The 23,327-nt window shown below is 35.7% G+C and overlaps 1 protein-coding gene across 10 annotated transcripts in view; it reads right to left on the reverse strand.

Moving 5' to 3' along the window:
* Window positions 1-10,856: 10,856 nt before the first annotated feature.
* Window positions 10,857-23,327, reverse strand: part of LOC139819730 (uncharacterized) — a 158,072-nt gene continuing 145,601 nt past the window's right edge. For all 10 annotated transcript variants that reach the window (XM_071789374.1, XM_071789375.1, XM_071789376.1 and 7 more), the window contains one exon: window positions 10,857-23,146. In XM_071789374.1, coding sequence (XP_071645475.1) covers window positions 22,930-23,146 — 217 coding nt within the window. In that variant the 3' untranslated portion in view covers window positions 10,857-22,929. The remainder of the gene's footprint in view (window positions 23,147-23,327) is intronic.

The raw sequence follows: 23,327 nt of genomic DNA on the forward strand, positions 1-23,327 counted from the left end.
CTCTCCTATCCTTATATTAAAATTACCACCTATTATAATACTTTCCCTCTCCTCGTCCTCCAATAACCTATTCATTTTTTCCTCCAACTCTCTCCATCCTCCAGAGTTGTACACCGAAAAAATTCTACAACTTTCTTTCTCTCCTACTATTTCTGATACCACTACATTCCCCTCTTCTTCTTTAATTAACCTATTATCTATAATACTTTTCCCCAATCCCTCTTTTTGCCTATTACAAAACCTCCCTTTGCTCTCCTTCTTCTTTTTACTTTTCTAGCATAGCTGCATGTCCATTCGTGCGTCTTTGATATCCTGTTTTTAATCATCTCCCATCCCTCTTTTTCCAGCCACCTTTCACATAAACTAACGAAGTCGAACTTTCTTATGTATTCTCAAAACTCCCTGTCCTTATTTACCAAACTCGCTGTGTTCCAAAACAAAAATCTTCCCCCCCCTTTATAGTCTGTCCTCCCTTTTCGGTTTTCTTTTTCCCTCTATCTCCTTCCTTGCTCCTCTCCCTTGTGCCACCTTCCTGGCTTAAACAAAATTTTTTTCCTTCTCATTACCCTTACTTGTTCCTTACTTGTGCCCCAACTTCCTCTCTCTCCTCCCCTTCCATTCTACTTTCTCTGCCTATCTCGTTTTCCAACTCCGTCCATACTTTCCAGACTTCTTCCACTCTTACCCTTCCAAAACCTACCTTTATCTCTTTACCTCTATTTCTTTGCTCTTTGGCCCATTTATTCAATTTTTCCTGTATTTTCCTATCCTCCCAGCTTAAATCATTCTCTATAAAGACCTTACCTCCTTTCAACTTACTCTTATTTCTCATTATTTCCTTCTTCTTTTCTTTACTTTCAATTTTTACTACTCTAACACCGTCCCACTGTTCCTATTACTTACCACCTTGCATTCTACTTCTAACTTTTCTTTTATAAAATCCTGTATCTATTGTCTACCTTTCCTTATGTCCCTTTCCACTTCCTTCGGTAATGCTATACCTTTCATCACTATATTGCACCTTCTCCTCTCTCTGTCTTTGTCCGCCACCTACTTCTTAATCTTGCCTACTTCCCAATAATTACTTAACCTATCTTCGCTGCACTCCGAAAAGGATCCCGCGTAAGTACTCCTTCTTCTACTATAATTATCACTGCTTTCCTTATCACTAATTACGCTCGTTCCTCCCCCTTCGCTTCTCTCTTCGTACATGTATACCTTCTTTTTCATATCTTCTAATCTTTCCATTACACATTTTTCCAAATTCTCTATTTTCTCTTTAATCTCCCTTATACTTTCTTCCCACACCCTCTCTTTTATTCTTATATACTCCATATATTCTCTGTAATACATCCTCCTATCCTTTTTTAGCACCTTTAGTTCTTTGCTGAGCTGTTCACATAAATCCTTCTCTATTTTCTGCCATTCATCCCCTCTTCTAACCTAAACGTTACTTTCTTACCATTATCCTTTTTCTCCGCAACTAATTTCCTCTGCTTACTATCCTGCCTTCTCTTAACTACCTTTGCCGCGGTTCCTGCTTCTCTGCCCGCCGTAATCTCCCGCGCTTGTTCGTCTTCTAACCTCTCTCCTTTGGCGGTTCCTTTCCTTCTTTCTAATGCGTTTCTTAATGTTTGCCTACTTTTCCCTTCAATCGCCGTATTTCCTTATCTTACCTTCTCACTCCTACTACACCTATTCACCTCGCCTTTACAATTATTCGTCTAATTACCACTTATAATTATCTCACACGCTCAATTCGCAACCACTCTCTCGCACGCCACCTAACCACCCTTTAAAAATAAAATAAGAAGGTTTAAATAAAATTGATTCTTAATTTTTAATTGATATAATAATGACCAAGCTCAATTGCACCTAATACTGGTAACCTCTAAATCTTATGTTCCTAATTTTGATAACCAGATGAACACATTACTGGCAGTTCTTCTAACCAAACTTTGAAGGTTTGCACAACGGAGGGAATAGGTATTCGTTTCATCCGGATAGTTTATGTTAAGGTTTAAGGTAATAAGTAGCCAGTAGTATGCACACATGCCTGCATTTATTGCAGATAATGCTTCCTTTCCATTATTTGTGCTGTATAAGCATCTTTTTTGTTTACTTATTTTTCTTTACTTCTTAATTACATTAGTACTACAAGTAAAAGTCATAAATAAATTTAATATGTTAGAATAATATTTTAATATTTTAAAATAATATTATAATTAAATAATAATTTTACTTACATTAAGGATATATATCGCTTAAGTCAAAATAGAGGGATAAAGGTAAAATTTACAGAGATTGTGCATTTATATATCCCAAAAACCTGTGTTAAATTTGCGATCGATTGTCTGACCCATTTAAAAGTTATTAACTTTTTAATTTCGTATGAATTCTTGTGGAGATTGACAGGTTATCAAATATATGCATTCAGAATATAAAGAAAAAATAGAAAACAATTCTTGAAAAAATTACGGTGTGTAGAGGATACATTGGCACAGATTCTTAATAAATTTTACGATAATTCACTGACTAGTTTCTGAGAAAAGAAATAAAAACTGCAGCACTCTCACAGATCTTGGCGTTTGACCTTAAAAACACGGCAACGTCGCACTGCGAGCTCGGTAACTATGATGTTTTTCACATTTTTGCTGCCGGTTTCCGATATTTTCAACCGATGTTTATATACGGCCTCTGATGTCTCATTTGCCTTTATACCTTAAAAGTGGGTTTTTATTACATTTCAACATTTTTTAACCTTACTACTAACCTCCCTTTTCTCAGCATGTCAATGATATAAAGGGTACTACCGTCGGGCGTTCAGAGCAGCCAACAGTTAAAAGTAATATTAACAGTGAGGGGTGTTGCCACGTCTTTTTGTGTTGTTTGCTCGATATTTTTTCTTTTTATTTTTGTATTCAGCATATTTATTTAACTTGTATAATAATATTTTTACTATTACGTGATATTTTTGATTATATTTAACCGTTACTTTCTGTCTTTATCCAGATTATATATATGTATAATTTTTGTTACTAGTAGTTGGATTCAGGGAAAATTCCCAGCCAAAAGTTTTGAACCTCTATTAAGAATATTTACAAATACGCTGCCAGTAATTATAAAAAAATGGTTAAAATCACTTAAATCAGTAATATTAATGTCCTTGTTATGATATGCAATAGTAGTCAACCATTAAAGTATGTATACAACCGATATATATTAGATTTCTCAGATTACTATGCTTTTTGCTGGGAATTATAAGGTATACGTGATACATCCTTAACCTCAACAAGTGTGCCAAGTAAATTTTGAGAATAGGTATCTAAGAATAATAGGTAGGTATCCCGATAACCCGAGTTCACGCTACCAAAACAAAGTCGACATAGAAGTTTAGAGGTTAAATTATTATTCACCAAGTATTATGTTCTGCCAGTATTATGTTCATTTCATGATTTATGTCCATAATACTGTTGACATGATTAGGAAAAACACGAAAAAGTGAACATATTACTGACATTAATAATTGTATTATAAAAATTAATAATTTATTTCATATATATTTTTTTTCTTTAAGTTCAACATTATTTTATCAGAAAAATGTGTTACCGTGAGACTTACTGTTTAAATTTTGCCCATAATTGGTAATCTTTGCAGCTACTTATTACATCTACTCTACTAATAAAAATAGACGTAACTTAGCAAAAAAATGAGTTTTTCGGAGTTTAAGTTTTTTTTTAAATTATTGGATTGGCTTTTAGTTTTAGTTTATTGTTATAATAATAATTAGATTTCTTAAAAATTTTAAAAATTAATAAAATAATATAAGATATAGTTTTCATATTTTAAAAAGTATTTTAATTTTGATTGACAGTAATATGGACACTGTTAGTAATAGGGTCTTTCACCCTACGTAGGGTATCAATTTACTCATCATGTGGTGATATTGGTTTGACCTTGAACGATCTTGGGAAAGTCACATTCAGTTTTTTTTAAGTAGATACCCCTATTTTTTTATGTCATATTCTTGTATGTAGCCCGTCGAGACGTTTTCAAGACACTGTGGCAAGACATGATAAAGCTCTCTTTCGTTAAGAATTTTCTGATGATTCAAATTTTGTCATGACATTTTTAATATAAAATATAAAATATCTCGTATTCACTTTTCGATAACTTTACCTTCATACTTTTATACGTAGAATAATGAAAAAATCGAATAATAATATTAATATTTATATTTGAAATTTTGCTAAATTGAATGCGTCTACAAAATGCAATCACATATTTTAAAATAATTTTTTTTCCAACGATCGATTTCTTTCGACTAATGACAATAAAACTAAATATGGATCTATTAGGTTCTTCTTGGAAATACATAAAAACACAGGCACACAAAGAAATTGTTATGTTTGGTCCGAAGACTCAACCATAGTATTCTTATGTATTTTGACGCTCTGAAATCGAATCTGATGTCCAAATTGCTCTATTATGTCAATTTTTTTTCGACATTAGCTCAATTTGTCAGTATTTTTAGAAATATTTATGGCCTTGTTTTCAGTATGCAAACTGGTAGATTAAACTAGAGACCCTCTAATCAGAGACTGGCCATAAGAAGGCCACTTTTGATTGGTCCGCCATTTTTCTTTAAAAACAAGAGAAAGAAAGAGAAAGAAATATAAGAGAAAAAGAGAAAGCAATTCTTTTTCTCTCTTATATCCTTCTCTCTCGCAGGGTTTTGAAGAAATCGCCTGATGGCCAGTCTCTGATTATAGGGTCTCTATTAAAAATGACTGTATCACATACTTAAATTTATAGGATGATATAAAAGATGTCAGGATTCATATTAACATGTACAACTACCTGTAGGTATGTAAATATACAGGGTGACCCATTTTAAATGCTCATCTCAAATGTTTCTTGGGCAATACATTTTAAAGAAAGATGTTTCAAATAAAAGTTGGAGGGTTTAAAGGGGGCCACATAATAAAAATATGGACTTAACCCTGAGTTAAGGGCCAGATCAATGTAATCGATGTTTTCTTAAATAGAACCCTCCCTCTCTGTAATATATACTACAATATGGGGAGTTTCTATTTAAAATTTTTGAGTTGGAATCGTGTACTATTGGTGGCGCGTACCGCCATAGAGTTCAACACGGACACTTTTCAATCCCTATCCTGGCATTCAATGGTATTCATTTTATTGTCAGAATAGACGGAATTCAATGGAATTCAATACGGAAATTTTTTCCTAGTTTGGCATTCAATGGTATTCATTTCGTTAACGGAATCAATGGTATTCAATGGAATTCATCACGAAACTTTCCAATCCCTAACCTGGCATTCAGTGGCATTCATTTCGTTAACGGAATCAATGGTATTCAATGGAATTCATCACGAAACTTTCCAATCCCTAACCTGGGATTCAGTGGTATAATATTTTTGTGTCGGAATTGGATGGGATTCAAAAAAGACAAATTCTTTCCAAAATAAGGAATTCCATGATATTGAAACTATTTCAATCTTTTTTTGGACAGAATGGAATTCGGAAAGTCCTTAATTGAATTCCTGGCAATCCCGTTTTAATTCTTTTCAATCTTTTTTCGTTTGCTGGGCTTTGTAAAAGGATTTTGCGATCTATAAAGCCGTTTTAAAGAAAGAGCGCTGACTGTTTTTGACGGTAATTGTTTCCTGTCCAGGATCCCCTTAATACTGCAAACGCGGCTTATGGTGCCCACGTGACCAACGGTGTTTAGTGAGGTTATGTGCCATGTTGTGATTCTTATCGAGGCAAACGTGTTTTTAGAGGTCGAAAGTAAATTTTTTTGCGCGTCGAAAATGTGTAATATCTTAAATATTATTGTGTCTCTGAATTTCAAAGCAAGTGATTCTAAAGAGTAATGCATGCTGAACACGAATCCAGTGAAGTTTTTTATTTTCATTGATTTCTAATATTTTATGAGCGACCAAACTTGAAACTTGTATCCCGGGCGAAGTCGTCACCAAGTCATATTATGGAGGCTTCCGGCGAAAATCAAAGTCAAAGAAGCAGCAGTATCTTTATAAAAAAGGAAAATATGTTGACGTGAAAGAAATTGAGAGTAACTAAAAAGTTTTTACATTAGTTGAAATGAAAGCAAAACGAATCAGTAATCTGTCTTTGTTTGATACAAGCTTGCGCACGAGCCTAGCCTCGTGATTTAGATGAGGAAGGAACAAATGTAACGAATCTTTGTTGAGAGAGAGAAATTGTGTATCGTGATTTATTTGAATAAAAGAAACTTTTAAATAGCAGAAATATTAAATGAATACCAACATTTGTTGCAAGGGTAAGGAAAACTGCCACAAAACCTTACCAGTATTCGTACAATAAAACATATAAATGTTCTGAGTTATAAGAAACATAAATCATATCAAATATAATAAAATGAATAAGAGGATTAATATGAACGGATCCTTTCCTTGATATTTGTAACGTCTCTATTTTTTTAATAATTGTATATGTGAAAATTGATCCTGTATTGTAATTCGACAATTCTGTGAAAGTGAGACGTATCTTGGTTTATCTAATCTCATTAAATTAAAGTCATAAAGCAGCGACAGTTTTAATTGCTATCGAGAAAAGGAAATCGTTTCAATTTGAACATACAACGCAAAATATATATATGAAGAAACACAGCAAAATTAGTTTAAAGTAATTAAAGCAATAAAAAATGCATGGAATCAGTGTGTCAATTTAATTGCTTTTAAATAGATATATTTCTAAAAATAATGTTCTTTAATTCGATATAATTAATTGCACTATAATTAATGAGCTAGACAATAAAGAAACGTTAGAAATTGTAAGTTCAACAATTCGTAAGAGATGTAGAATTAATAATCCTGGATTGACACACTGGATTGACGTTTCGAGAATTCCAATATCGCTTGCAATAATTTGTATGAAAACACATATAATAGGTTTTGAAAAGGAATGAACGCACGCAAGATTATATATATAAAACACATAAACGAAAGATCGTTACTCGAATCGTAAGAAATAATTAATGACACGAATAGATAGTAGAAGAAACGCTTAATATAATCAGACTTTGAGGAACACGAATTAATGTTATTCTTCTAGACAGGTATTCAGATATTAATACCAATTCACAGAATACTCGTGGTTAAAGAATATCTCAATAGAATGTATCGAAACGCAAACGAAAGTGAATGTATATTATCGCAATGCACGGTAGTCGGATTTAATTGTAAATCGACGCTTGTACGAAAGTACTTAAATGTTATTTACTACACAATATCTGAAAGTAATGGTTTATCACACTGTCTTATACGCACGCAAGTTAAAGAATAAGAAATATTTTACAGTTTGTTATAATCAGGAACTGATTGCAATCAACGAATTGAACAAGTATATAAAAGTTAACTGAGCTCATTGATATTAATTGACTCGAAATAAATTGTGCACAATCCTGTAATAAGAGAGGATGTTTTCTTCTCAACTCGCGAAACTTATTATATCTCCTCAATTGAACAAGGATAACCCTAATAGAATTAAGGATCTTTTGATCAGGATCCTCCTTGTAACGTTAGATGAAATACTAACGTCTCTACTCAAGTAAGATAAATGAGGTTACCTTGTATTTGACACTCTTTGCATATAATTCAACGAAAATATTCCTGAATGTTCTCAAAGAAGAAACTATAAGCAGAGGTTGTCCTCAATTCCTCGATGGCGTCTCGTCTCCTGCTTGAAAGTCCTACTCGTACGTTCTCAAAGAGGCTTCCTTCTTGGTGTCCGGAAACGTAGCTTGAATATTCCAACAGGGCTCGTATCTTTGCTGCGACGACCGTCGCTCTCTCGAATCCGCCGCATACACGATAAACCGATATATTGTTTGTTTTACATTAAGAAACGGATCTCGATATTTCCGCGACTCGAATCTAAAGCTCATTACGAAAAGAATGACGCAATTCAATACTTTATTAGAACAGATTACAACAGATGTGTACTGAACGAGGTCTAGAAAACGAATGCTCGCTCGCCCGGGCTGCGCGCCCCTCCCAACATGCTCAAGCACGCGCGGTAGTCCTACGCCTCTACGCCTGGGACGCAACGCGGCCGGCGCCGCGGCGCCTATTGCGCGCATTCACACCGGCCTTCTCAGAACGCGCGGCCTGACCTATTATATTTCACAAGCCACAGATGACCGTACCGACACAATCTCTCTCTTTCTCTCTCTCTCTCTCTCTCTTTTCCTCAACTTCAAACAATCTTGAAGATAGAGTAGAAAATAAATAGACTGAAATAAAAACCAGATCTTACAGGACGGAATTAAGGTGTCTGGATTACTGATTGAAAATGTGATTCTGAAGTTGATTGCAACGTAATACTGATTATGAAAGAAAAAGAAGTGAGAACGAAAAATTAAAAAAGAGGGGGGCCTCTGCATTAATGTCTATAAGATCGATTTTTGGGCTAGAATCTCAAGCCAGAGCCACAAGAATGAATGTAAGTCTCAGATCTTAAGATGAGAATGAAACCTAGCAGAGGCCCTTGTAGTTTTTTGAATAATGTCTGTCTTCAAATATGGCGTCGCAAATGAGAATCTCTTAAGGACCACGCTCGCTGGACCGGACTCCTCGCCTCGATCCTCTCTCTCGGTTGTTAGCTGCCGCAGCTCTCTTTTTCCTGGCGGTGAGCTCTCCCTGGTGATCTGAATCTCGCTCGGTTGGTCTTCAGAACACGCGCCGCTGAGATCAATCCGTCTTTTTCTTCTTCTTCTTCTTCTTAGTATCCCAGATGGATCTCCGGCTCTAATAAGCCATATAGTACCACGCTTTATATTCAAGTCAACGGGTCCAAAGTAGGGGAACCCTGGAGCCCTCTTGTATGAATCGCAGAAGGCTTCAAGCCTAGATCAATCCGTCAAGAAAGAGGTAACGGACTCTACACGGTCGAAGAAACGCAAGCAAGTGCGGCCATGACACCTAACGAGAGAGAGGAAGCAGGCGGGGGCGCTTTGAGAGTGGCGACTCGCGCGTCGCGCTATCTGAATGAAACGATCGGGCGTTTGCAAAACACGAAAAGAATTCGAGCGCAATATCTGAACAATATAGTATATAAAGGTAAAACGGCGTAGGGATTGGAGCACGCCGCAGTGAAACTTTCACGTTTGTAAAGTTATTCTTTTTTTAATTTTTGTATTTTAATTATTGTAAATTAAGTTGGTACAGGATTTGTGATAGTCGATAGAAAGATTAGTCCTTTGGACTATTTACAAGAAGGATTATAAAGTTCTTAATGTAAATAAAAGGTTCCCACTCTCCGTTATCATATCGTATCCTTCATCCTCTCATGTGATCAAAGCGCAATTGCGAAATTGCACATACACACTCACACTTTTAATTATAACAGTTAATTGCTTGAAAAAATATATTTTAATCCTTAACCAGCACAATGGGTATTTAAGCGAGTAATTCTAGAAGCGGCTCACATCTAGTTACAATAGCAACAGATTACAGACATAGTATGCCATTACCGAAAATGTTGCTTAATTAAGCTGATTATTAGCTGGTCTCTCGTCACGAGGTTTTCTTATTCACTTCGTCTCTATCTCTTCTAATTTAAAATTACATAATTACATTTTCCAAAGTTTTTGAGTACTTATATCTCTCATATCAGGATCGTAAAAAAATCTAATCTGTTAAATATACGTAAGATCGATAATTAAGTTCATACACCCTTTCTCTATTTATTCCAAATATTATGAAGTTAAAAAGAAAATGTTTTGAAGACGAAAATATATTTTATTCTCTATTAGCCACGCTCTCTTACGTAAAATCTGAATTTGATGGATTTAGCAGGAGCCTAGTTTTGTGCACTGAGAACAAAATTTTGTTGAAAAACGTAAAATTCAACTAAAATATTTAGTCTGATACGTTCAACTAAACATTACAGTTGAATTAACTAATTCTTGATTTAAAAATTTTGATGAATGACATGAATGAACTATACCTTTTTTAATGCAACTTAATAATTGTTGAATCAACCATTGAATCAACAACTATACAATTTTAGTCCGTACAACCAATTTTCTTTCCCAGTGTGAGATGCAAGGGTTAATTATCCTTTTACCCTCGCCATATCAAATGCATGACTTCATTATACTGATTAAAGATTAACGATGGATTGAGTTAATGATGTTTCTCTTGTTGTTGATTACAACAGAACGTGCAATACGATATGTTCGTAAATCGAGAGTGTACGGATCGTGTATAAGAGTACAGATCGCATATGTATGTATGTGTATATATATGTCTGCTATTCTACCAAGAGCTTTAAAGCTAAAACCCCTAAAGTTAAGTTCGATAAAATCACAGGTTTAGAATTTATATTGTGTCACGAATTGACAGACTTTTAACGCTATATCTTCAATGTGTCCGCGGAGTAAATACACTGAGATGCCCTCTTTTTTTCACCCTCGTCGTAAGCGTGACGGCGAGGATTCTCCTTCTTTTTCTTTCTCTTTTCCTCTTTTTTTCCTGACCCCCAAAAAGTACATAGAGATATTTACATGCAGATGTACATCGAATCGGAGAAATGCGAATGTAATTACGCGTGCTTTCCGCCCGCGTCGTCGTTTCGTACGTCAAGAAAAAGAAGCTTTCGGGAGCATCGTTCATGTGTTACATGGATGATCGTAATGATCACGTCGTTGATCACGCTTCACTAATTTGATAAAGTCCTTAGGCATTTAGGTGCGTCGATGATGGAGGCTACACGAGGATCCCCAGGTCCGAGAGGCGGGATGATTTATGTGACGCGTGACTTTATTAGGAAAATAGCTTCGTCAATCTGTTAAAAATAATATTTATTTTTCCACGAGGAACGTATAATTTCTCGATCGGTCGCGAGATCTATTCTTCCTACTATTCTATTATAGAACATTAGTATTTCGAACATTTTTACATTTCTGATCTGAGGATAGCCGCTACGTCACTAGAAGGATGATTACATGCTAGTATTTGTTTGATAACGGTGACGTAATTGTGGCTAAATTGCCTACAATGACCGAGCATTCTTCATCGTTATTCACGCTCACGGGATCTTCGATTAAAGGACTAGATAGCTGAGATTTACATCCAGGTAAACAGACAGAGCTTTCCGCTATCATCTGCACCCTAGCTCGATCGATCGAGTACGATACACCATTGATCTTTCAAAAGATCAATATGATCAGAATTCTAATCTACATACAAATATACGTACATATATATGTATATAAATATATATATATATTTTTAAATATATATGTATAATTGTATATATATACATACATACAGAGCATACAGTAACAATTGACGGATATAGATCTTTTTTTTGCAAAATTGCTTAATTCGGGTTTCTCTAAGAACTGCCCTTTCCATAAGAGAATATGGACTTTTTCATTAATTATTTGGTCTCTTTGTTTAAAGCTATAATTATCAATGTTTGGAGGTAATTGAATCCTGCGGTTCCTTCGCACGCGCAAGCGTGTATGTATACGTGTATACGAAGCCCATGCTTTAATCCATTTTCTTGAAATGAGTTTGTTACCGGCGATATGTTATCAGAGCTCTTATACAACTGAATACATTGTTATATAAAGGATTCTTCAAAGATTTGATATGTGTCATGCCAGACTCTAATTCATATTTAATGAATTTATATCTTTTAATTGTACAAGAACGAGCGTGGCCTAGTAGACAGGGCACTGGTCTATTGAGCCAAAGGTCCCGGGTTCGATTCCCGGTAGAGCTAAAAAAATTATATTTGCTCGTTCTCTTTTCGGAAGGCAATGGCAAACCACCGAGAGTATGTCTTACCAAAAGAACTTCTCTAAAAAAATATAGCCGTTCGGAATCGGCGTTTAAACTCTAGATCCCATATACTATGTGTATAATCCACATGCGCAACACATGTATATGAAGAGAAGTCACCACGCTCGGACACGAGTAATAGGACTGAGGATGAATTGTGCAATATAAACAATGTTAAATAAGAAAATAAGGTTTATTAGATAATATTGAAAAAAGACTGCGATTAAATATCGCAATTTTACTCGGTTTTGTACATTATTTTATTAGATATCATTGTCAAACATAACAAATTTTTTTGAAATTACTTTAAAATATTTTGCAACATTATTTTAAACATGATTTCAATTAAAGGTATAGTATGCAAATAATTTATATAATTAATTTTTTAATTCTTTTATTCAGTATATTTTTAATTTCTGTTTGAAGTGCTCAGAACTGTAAGTTATTACGTTCATAATCTGTATTTATAAGTGCTATAGTTATTGCTTTTATTGCATAAATATTCAGAGTTTGGCAATTTATTTTCAGATAATTCCTAATCGGGTCATCTTTCTTGGGAGCGGTAACTCACAGTTAATCTTTCGAAAGAAACCATTCTGCATAATCTCATGAACTTTACGAGCTTCTTAGTCGTGACTTAAGATGTAATCATAATGCCCCGTCGTAAAAAATTTCGTGCATCCGATGTAACTTAGAATTTTATATGGTTTTATACTTGTTTTTACAAAATGCATGTAAATGTAAAGATTAAGATATTTCTCATATTAAAAGCAAATATTATGAGCTTATCTCATAATTAAAGAAAGAGAAGGAAAAAATGTTAATTTAATCAAATAATTTGAGGTATAAATGAATCTCAGCATGGGCTTCTTTGTTAGATATCTTTTTTAAAAATATTCTTCTGAAATTGAAACCATTGCAACGTCATGCCTTCGTCAATTAGCGTGAAGTATGCGAAGTATTTGTAGATTTTGTAGGCATACACGTAATTACTTATGCGTATAAATATATATATTTAAGGTAATTCTCTGGTCCTTCTACTAGAGAAAATCGATTTTCTATAGATTTTCTTGAAACTGTGAATATACGTTAATTTAGGTGTGCTTCATGCGTGGTATAAACTTCAGCACCTCTTGCGGTATAAAAATTGAGATACTGAGCCTCCAAAGTTTCAATTTTTACCAAAATTTAGTAAAAGTTGAAACTTTGAGGCTCAGTATCTTGATTTTTTATACCGCAAGAGGTACTGAAGTTTATACCACGCATAAAGCACACCTAAATTAACGTATATTCACAGTTTCAAGAAAATTTATAGAAAATCGATTTTTTTAGTACAAGGACCGGAGAACTACCTTAATGGATTAGGCCACCTTGGAACTTTCAAAAAATCAAATTTATTTATTTTTACTTAAAACATTCTTTAAGATGTCAAAACTAATGTCAAAACTAATGTGCAATTGGTCCTAATGCGAAAAAATGTTTTTATTTAAAAAATATCGTTAGGGGAGACCGGGGCAAAATCGTCACTAATTTTTTTGGTGCCGATTTTTAACAACAAAACAAATAATTTTAGTAAAATGTGGGTTACCGTTGTAAAGAGTGAACCCTTGGCTACAAAATTTACAAGGACATTTTTGGTCTACGTCGCTTTGTTCAACTGATATAGAGTAAAAACGACAAAGATGCAAAAATTGAAATGTCAAAATTGCCGGGGCGGAGTCGTCACTCTATTCTCGGACTGAATTTTAAATGAAAATTCATAATTCTATCATGAAAAATGATAGGAAACATTTTATTAATTATTTTTTAATAGAAAAATGGAAACATTAATTAAAGACACGATGGCGGAAAATAATTACAAGAAAAGCGCACACAATTATGTGCCCTACGCTCGCACGAAACGCACTGTTTCTCGTCAGTTCTATTCTGTCATCTCTGAGCACACGCAGCACATATTATCCAAGTCCTCGCCGGAATCCGACCACTGCTGCTTCTTTGACTTTGATTTTCGCCCGAAGCCTCCATGATATGGCTTGGTGACGACTTCGCTCCGGACACAGATTTTAAGTTTGATCGCTCATGAAATATTAGAAATCAACGAAAATAAAAAAATTTTACTGGATTCGTGTTCAGCATGCATTACTCTTCAGAATCACTTATTTCTAGATTTGGAGAGAAAATAATATTTAAAATATTTAAAATTTTCAACGCGCAAAAAATTATACTTTTGACTTCCGAAAACATCTTTGCGAATGATTCATGATTCCGAAAAATCATAACATGGCATATAATCTCACTAAACTCCGTTGGTTACATGGGCACCATAAGTAGTGTTTACAATATTAATGGCGAGTTCACACAACATACAGATTTCGAGATAATTGTAGTGACGACTCCGCCCAGGTCTCCCTTACATAAAACTTATGCATTTTTCTCAAAATGCATTTTACAAATTGGTGAGCAGTAGAACTCGAACAATTTTTGCAGACCGGATTTACTTGAAATTTTAACAGCAATTTCTTTAAAATTAAATTATCTAAAGAAGTACATACAAATTTTACGATTCATTAACAATTTTTTGAGTTATAAAGAATTTTATACAGAATTTTTTACCCAAAAATGAAATTTTTTGTTCAAATGCTCACCATTTCTTCAAAAATCTATATTTTGAAAAATCCATATGTACATACTTCCCTAGCAAATTTCATGTAAATAATGAAAATTTCTTTTGTTTTGTCCTAAGATCAAATGGTGACCACTTCTACTGCTCGCCGCGAAGTGGGTCAAATCAAACAAATGCTGCTTCAGAGCCGCCATTTTGAAAGAAATATTAACTTTAAAAAAAATTTTTATATACTTTGAAATATGTATAATAAAGTGTATACATTGGATTTTGCAGTTACTTTATTGTTTCTCCCAAAAAAATTCCTAACAATGCACAGTGGCCCAATTCCAGAAAAACGCGGACATAAATCCAAAATTAGTTTGATTGAAACAAAAAATGATATATAAGGGTTTTCAAGGTCGCTAATTATGAATTTGATATTATTTTTTTCAAAATTCAAAATGGCGGATCCAAAATGACTTTCAATTTATTTACAAACATTACAATACATGCGGTTACCCGGGCTTCGCCCCGGAGGACATATGTAATAAGACACGCAAATAGTCTCTCTCTCTCTCCCTCTCTCTCTCTCCCTCTCTCTCCCTCTCCCTCTCTCCCTCCCTCTCTCTCTCCCTCTCCCTCTCTCTCTTTCTCTCTCTCTCTCTCTCTCTCTCTCTCTCTCTCTCTCTCTCTCTCTCTCTCTCTCTCTCTCTCTCTCTCTCTCTCCCGCTCTGGAAAATTTCGTAACCGATTTCCAAAAAGATACCGATTCCCAAAAAGATCGGTAACGAAAAACTATACAGTTTATAACACTCCCCGAGAAATTCTACCCCTACTTCATATATAATTTTTTGCAATTCGGTCAATTAATTCCCGAAAAATTTGAAAAATTTCTGATACCGGCTTCCAAAAAAATCGGTAACGAAAAATTATACACTTTATAGCACTCCCCGGAAAATTCTACCCCTATTTCATATACAATTCTTTGAGATTCGGTCAATTATTTCCCGAAAATTAAAAAAAATTAGAAAAACCGGTTTCCAGAAAATCGGTAACAAAAAACTATACACATTATGACACTCCCCGGGAAATTTTACTCCTGTTTCATATATATTTCTTTGAAATTCGGTCAATTATTTCCCGAAAAAATGAAAAAATGTCGAATACCGGTTCCCAAAAAGATCGGTAACGAAAAATTATACATTCTATAACACTCCTCGGAAAATTCTACCCCTACTTCATATACAATACTTTCAAAACCAGTCGAATAGTTTAAGAGTGCATAAAGGACATACATACATACATACATACATACATATATACATACATACATACATACATACATACATTCATTTTTATATATATAGATAAAATTAATAATAAACCTGTAATATTAATTATAAGTATACAAATTTTGAACTAACATTGAACCAAACATAGATTATTTCAATTTCAAATCGAGTTAAATGAAACCATACCGTTTTTTTAATTGAGATAAAAATAACGGAAATTGGTGTAAAAAACGAAGGGGTACCTCGGGGTAAGTAAATCTTTTCAACAATTAATCTTCATACCCTAAATTTTGTTAAAAAATAAGGCGGACCATCCAACTCGATCAAACTCTCAACTATTTTTTATGAACAAATAAATAAACAACGCAATATTTCTCTTCAATATTTACACCCCTTAAAAATTTAAATAACGATTAACCACGTATGGATGATGATTACTTACTTTCAATTTCACCTTCCATCACACTGGATTGTAAAAAAACACGTTTAAACAAAAGTTACAAACAAACCACGAGAACATGCGAGCGAGACCAGTGGCCAGCTGACTCAGTTTGACCTGCTCTCATACGTTATGCAGACGGCATAACTGACTGTTGACTGTTGGTCTGCACCGAGGTGCAGTGGTGTCCCCTATATGGGATTACGGGGTACTAAGGTCAAAATTCCGAACTTCACTTTTTTCATTTTTGTCCGCGTTTTTCTGGAATTGGGCCACTGTGCAATGATGCGATTTTTGAAGATTCAAGAGGTGGCCTAATCCTTTAAATATATAAGTCGTAGGCTATCGTCAACCGCTGGTTCCAAGTCTCCATACGATTATTCGACACTCTCTACGCACAACCCCCTCGAAACATTCCACATTACCTTCTCGACACAAAATTTCTACCGAAAGATTACGCGATACAGATCCTACCCTTGTCGTTTCCCAGATAGCAAGCTGACGTCAAAATGGCGAGAAATAACGTCAGCTTGCTACCTGAGTCGTAGACAGTTCTTGCAGTAGCTCATATTTTTGACATGGAAGTTAATATCACATTTTTTATCCTTAAAAGAATTTATTTTTAAAAGTTCAAGAGTTCCTGCTAACAACATCCGTTCCTCTAATCTTTCGAGCGAACTGATAATACTCTTATTCGTACACAAGCGACGAATGTGAAATTAATTTTCCGATACACATTATCCCGTGTTCATCTTGCGTGAAAGTTGTAATTTGAGTGATATATTTAAATTTATATGTTACTCGCGCTGCATCATCCAATGTGCGAACGAGATCGAGTGGGGATAAAAATAAACATTCAATTTGAAGTTACATGTGTCGTGTAGATTTTTAATTCTGAGACGAGTTAGACGACAAGGATAAAAAGCGTCATCCATGAATGTGTTTAATTAGCGTGTGTTTTATAATTAATATTTTATTGGTTGTGGATATTTACATGAGTGTGTTATGAGAGAAAGGAACGTACGAGCCGCGTTTGGTCGCAACTGCGCAGCCCGTGATAAATCAATGGGCGAGATAACGGTGATACACGACAATCACGGCGATCGCGGGAGTGTTAAAATTTTTTATCGATTTTTATCGATTTTTCTCACGCAGTTTACCATAATGTATGAATACGCACGTCGCTTGTTCGTCCATACATTGTAGCCCGGTTAATACATGCGATATACGTTCGCGCGAAAATCCTGAGAAGAGCAACCTGGGATTATCGATTCGGAGCATGCTGCAATTATTTTGGAGATCTATAGTAATATATTAATATATAATACCTGATATTTAATATCAGATGTAATAAAAGCTACTTTAATAGTTTGACGTGTTCGATACGGCGAAATTGATGAGTGGGATATCTCGTTATAATATTTCGATGTATCCCTTTCGTACAATTCTCAACAATTGTAATTTGAAGAATAGATAAATAGATAATCAAACACTAACACTAAGCGTTTAGGTCTGAAAAGTTCGTATAATAAGGCGATGACTAATATTTATTAACAATAAGCCAGATTTCATATCGGTGTTTGTAGTATTTAAAATAGCACGAAGGTTATCTGAAGAAAAGTATAAAATATTATCGTTTAACCAAAAAGCTTTTATCCTGAGATTTCAAATTTACTTCTTTTCGTGCTTCATGTTTTCCATATTAAAAACATTAGAAATAAATTTTTGTGTTAGTATTTGTGATTCAACTGTGTTAAAGCTTATATTAGTATTCTTATCGTTTTGGATACTTGCATTTTATTAAATTGCAGATAAAGAATTCTGACTTAATATTGATAACGTGAATGAATAAGATAATCATATAAGATGTATATATGTTTAAAGGACTAACTGAACATATACGAATATACGACATATATTCTACTAGTCCTACTTTCATCATATTCAATTTCGCCATTTAAAGCTAAAAGGAAAATTTAATCGATATTGATATGTTCCAGTCAACCATTAAGTGGACCATTAAGGGACTAGCAAATATGTTCCGCGATTTGCGTAATGCAGTGCAATTGTATCCTATAAAAATCGTTGTTTGCGAGCGAAACTCAGTGTGTCTGATCTGTTTCAATTGGTCCCTGAACTTCACAGTTTGTAAATTACCCACGTGATGATATCGAGAATTTAAAGTATTGAAAAGGTAAAAACAGCTTTTTTGGATTAATGATTTGATTAAGATATGTACAAGTCTGACAACTCTCTTTGCTCGCTATCTTTATTTACCCTGTAATTACAAATAATGCTATGATGTCTAAGAAGCTTTCTTCGCAAAATGTGATTAAAACAGTAATAAGAAAAGTGTTATAGTAAAGTATTATCAAAATATTAAAACGATATATGTATTTTCGATAATTATATACTTTAGGGAAGGCATCTCCGATGACCTTGACCTTGACATATGTTGTCAAGGTCACCCTCCTGAGTGACCTTCAGAAGGTTTTAGCCGTCGCTCGCTATTCGTTAAAAAGTTATTAACAAAAAAAGTTTGGAAAATATAGCATATATAGGTGCATATATAAGTTAGTTGACACGCTTTAAACACTTAAATACTTTTAAAGCGCGTCACTAACCTACATAGGTTAACACTCAAGTGTAACCATGTAATACATAATGTAACTTTAAACATTTGAAAACTATTTTAAAGCGCGTCATCTAACCAATGTTGCGCAGCGGTTGTGCGCCTTAACTTTTGTGCGAGACTCCGTTCGAACGCGAATCAATCGCAAACGGACTTGTACACGGGTGTCGCGCGCGCTCTCACACAAAAGTCAAGGCGCACAACCTCCGCGCAACATAGGTTAGTTGACGCGCTTTAAAAGTATTTAAGTGTTTAAAGCGCGTCAACTAATCTATATATGCACCTATATATGCTATATTTTCCAAACTTTTTTTGTTAATAACTTTTTAACGAATAGCGAGCGACGGCTAAAATCTTCTGAAGGTCACTCGGGATCATGACCTTGACAACATATTCAAGGTCATTGAAATCGGTGAGGTCGCCAAACTTTTTTTGTTAATAACTTTTTAATAAAAAACGAGCGACGGCTAAAACCTTCTGAAGGTCACTCAGGAGGGTGACCTTGACAACATATGTCAAGGTCAAGGTCATCGGAGGTGCCTCCCTTAAAGTATATAATTACCGTGTTTTCTTGAAAAGAATAAAATAGTAAGCGCCTAGCGATATTTTAAGATTTTAATCTTTTAAGACAAAATCAACATTAGAATTATTGTTAAATTAATTTTTAGCATTAATTCTACTTGATTTAATCTATTTGACAATAAAACGAATTTCATAAGCTTATATATAGCTGCGTTCAAATTAACTATCAATTATATCGATAAGATGAAATATTTGATTTATAATCACGATTTTATAATTGTCATCCTTTTTTTCTACGACGAGTCGTTCTACGACTTGGTCCAGAGATGCAAAATTGAGAAAGATCGGTAGCGGATGAGGCACGTGCTTCGCGTAGCAGCGAATTGCGATAATGGAAAGAAGTCACGCGGCTCCGTTCTCTAAAATTGACCCGATAAGATTGCAGAATGTTCCGGATAACCCAACGACGCGAGGTGGTTCTCGCGCGAGAATCTGTCGCACGTATTATTACACAATCTATATTGTTCCCACGTTGCGATGAACCCTGATAGGCGATAAACCGAGGGGAGAAAAAGGTCTTCTCCTCGATATCCTCTCTCTTCGGAGAGATGGAACCTCGCAGCTCACCCGCGATTAAGTTTCTCATCAAGGATATCGCGCTTTTCCGCGTACCGCTTAAGCGAAGGAATTTCGCGTGGATACCTGGAAGTAGCGATTTCTTCCAAACTCTTGCTTAACTTGTAAATGTACATATAATCAGTATATAGCCGACTTAATTACACGTGGAGATGGATTAATATATCTTCTTAGCGTAAAGTGTGTGAGATTGTTAAACTTTCTACTACTAACATCGCTAATTTTCCCTTATTCATTTCTTCTTTTGTCTCCCGTCTGGTCCCGTCATCATGTCACAGACATTGATACACGTATAATAAGTTTCATGCGACATACGACGAGCTTGGCCTAAAGGAGTTCGATCGATGATCGAAAGAGTGCTGTTATCATAGATGTATATAATAGAACATTGCCATTGGAGAGCTTCTGGTAAGATCTGAAGGACGCAGAAGATATGCTTGTTGAGACCCTTTCCTTTTCTAACCTTTTCTAATTGTGTCGTTGGTGGGGAGAAGGAAAGGTGGAGAAACAAGGAAACAATCTCAGCAAGCATATCAATTCTGTCCTTCAGATCTTGCCAGAAACTTTCCAATGGAAATGCTCAATCTATTATATATGTCTATAGCTGTTATCAAGTTCCCTACGCATCCGCAAAAATTAATCTAGTACGTTCGACTCGCGAACGATCAGAGTACAATTCGAGCTTTCAGCAGGCATCTGTGCGTCGAGAAATTTCGCACGCGCAAGTCTTAAATCGTTATTTGGAAGAGACATGTGGGTAATGCGAAAATAAATCGATTTCTATGAACGGTAAGCGCTTGCCACACGCGCCTGATATGTGCGCCAGGGTGCTTCGGATCAGCCGCGCTTCTTCTTCTTAACGGCCAAGGAGCTTGCGCGGCTGGTCCGAGGCACCTAATGCCTTGATTCGCTGCACGATGACGTGATATTGTAAGTGGTCGAGGCGCATAATTTCGAGTACACGCGACTGCACGTTTATCTTTACTACTGAGGAGATAAAGCAAGCAAGTGTGTCTTCGAGTTCGTCTTAAGATTACCAGCTCCAGCACTCCGTGAAAACGAGAGAAGGCGCGCAAACCGCACGAGCCGCTTAACCACTTGGATAAACATTTCCGAGGCGTCAAGCTTGTCCACGGGCTAAAATGTGAGTGTATCACAGACGTTTTGGCCCATCTAGGCTTCGATAACGCGGAAATGCTTAATGTATTTAGAAACAAAAATGCTTTGCCCCTCGCGTTGACTTTTAAGCATATTCGGAATTTGTCAGCTAAGTCGTACACGCGTGATTAACGCCTTTGGAAACGTAAAATATGATACAGATCCGTACACGACTTTGTCAATGTGTTTCAAATACACGGATCTGTGTTCGCCGATTAAACGCCAAGTGGTTAAAAAATTAAAAATACGCAGAGATGTGTATATATGTATTCAAGTGACATAATACTAAAGATTTTAGCAATGCTATAATGTAATGATTTCGTTAATTATAGTTTTCTCTCTGTGAGTTAAAGGTATCTTTTACCTTATGTGATTTATTATTATCTATCAAGTATTTGGATGACGTGATAAGATAATATGAAAATATGTAGCTCGCGATACTGCACTATTCTGAAAATGGTTCTTTGTAAAACATTTGTATCGTATTCACTAGTCAAATCGCGACATTTATAGCCAGTTTTCTGACTCGCTTCTGATATCTATTGATACATGATATATTTTATGTAACTATACGTAAAATGAAATATTTGATGGCCCGATTTCGTATAGATTCTTGAGAGAAATCTAGTCGAAGTTTATACCAATGTGATGCTGAAAATAAATGTGATAAAACGATACTTGAGAGCGAATGTCTGTTTTTATAATCCGTATCTGGACATGGCTTCAACGCTAAATCGAAATTTCTGTGCGAGTATGTATTTGATTTCGAATTGTATATTACAAAGTTGGAAAAACTTGGACTTTGATGCACCCTAATTTGATAAGCGATAAATAAGAAAGTGTCATTTCCTACGCCACTGTTACGCGTGAGAAGATCATGAACGAGTGTGCGAAATGGAAGGAGACATGTGTGTTATTATTACGTATTTATTCGTGCGTTGCCAGAATGTAATTGATCGGATCTACACGCCTGCAAGCTCAAAATATCATTCATTATCCTTAAATCGTCAACTATAAGATATTTTCCTTCGTAAGTAAAGATGTGCAGTGAATTTGATTTTAGTTCTCGAGAATTCAAATGTGACAACTCCAGTTGAATTCTTCCTGTCGCGAATTAAAATCAATCCATGATATCGAGAGGTAACGAAATTATCCACCAGGCCACGTACGTTTTAGAAGTAATACGATACAAAGGATGGTCAAGTTTGATCCAGCTCCACTTCTTTCTCGGGACGTTACAAAAAGACACAGATTTAATGCACGCACATACACACACATTGACTGGTTTCTACGTATGTAACATTTGATTGATCTTTTTAGAGAGAACTTCTAACGTACTGGGAAAAAAAAATATATATATGGGCAACATTTCGCGCTTGTGTCGTTTTCCAACGTGCTGACAAAAGGCAAAGTCCAGATCAAACGCGAGGTCGGTTACTCCTCGTAGCTGCGCGGTTCTTATAATACAAATAGCAAATATATTCATGACCTTTGGAGACTCTTCCAAGATAAGTGAGAGCGCGCGCAATCGAGAAATCCGCGCTCTCCCGCCTCACTCCGACTTATTTGGACCGATCGCAAATACTCCTGGGAAGTCGCAGCGTGCGGCAGAACGGCGCCGTTGGCCCCGGGTCGACACGGCGGGCACATTCGACAACAGAAGGGCAAAATGTCCGGGTCCCAATTCTAACAATAAGACTAGGGACGAGACCGTGCCGCGCGGGATCGGAGGATCGGTCGGATCACACGAGGAGCTCCTTGAGGAAGTCCTCGGCAAGCAAGTCCTACAAGTAGTCGTCGACGCGCTCGCTCTCGTCCGGAGGGCTCGGCTCGCTCACGCTGAGGATCGGCAGGCCGAAGTGCTGGACCTCGATGCTCGACTCCGTGGCCGCTCGCCTCGCGTATTCGCAGCTCTTCGTGTGCCGCTCGGCGTCCGTGCGTCGGTGATAGTGGTACCGTGGCGGACGAGTGGCCTCGGACTCGTACGATCGTCGATAACACCTGCGGGATTTCCGGAATTAGTCGACATGGAATCAGAATCTAATTTCGGCTTAGATCGGTTTCCTTCGATTTCCGGCATTTCTCTAGTCCGTCATAGTCTCTAATTAAGTCCTTTAATTTAGGTGGAACAGAATGGGGTAATAAAGCAAGGAACGTTGAAGCATTTCTTTCGAAAACTGTT

Source organism: Temnothorax longispinosus, chromosome 9 (assembly GCF_030848805.1).
Source record: "Temnothorax longispinosus isolate EJ_2023e chromosome 9, Tlon_JGU_v1, whole genome shotgun sequence".
In the NCBI taxonomy this organism is placed as follows: Eukaryota; Metazoa; Arthropoda; class Insecta; order Hymenoptera; family Formicidae; genus Temnothorax; species Temnothorax longispinosus.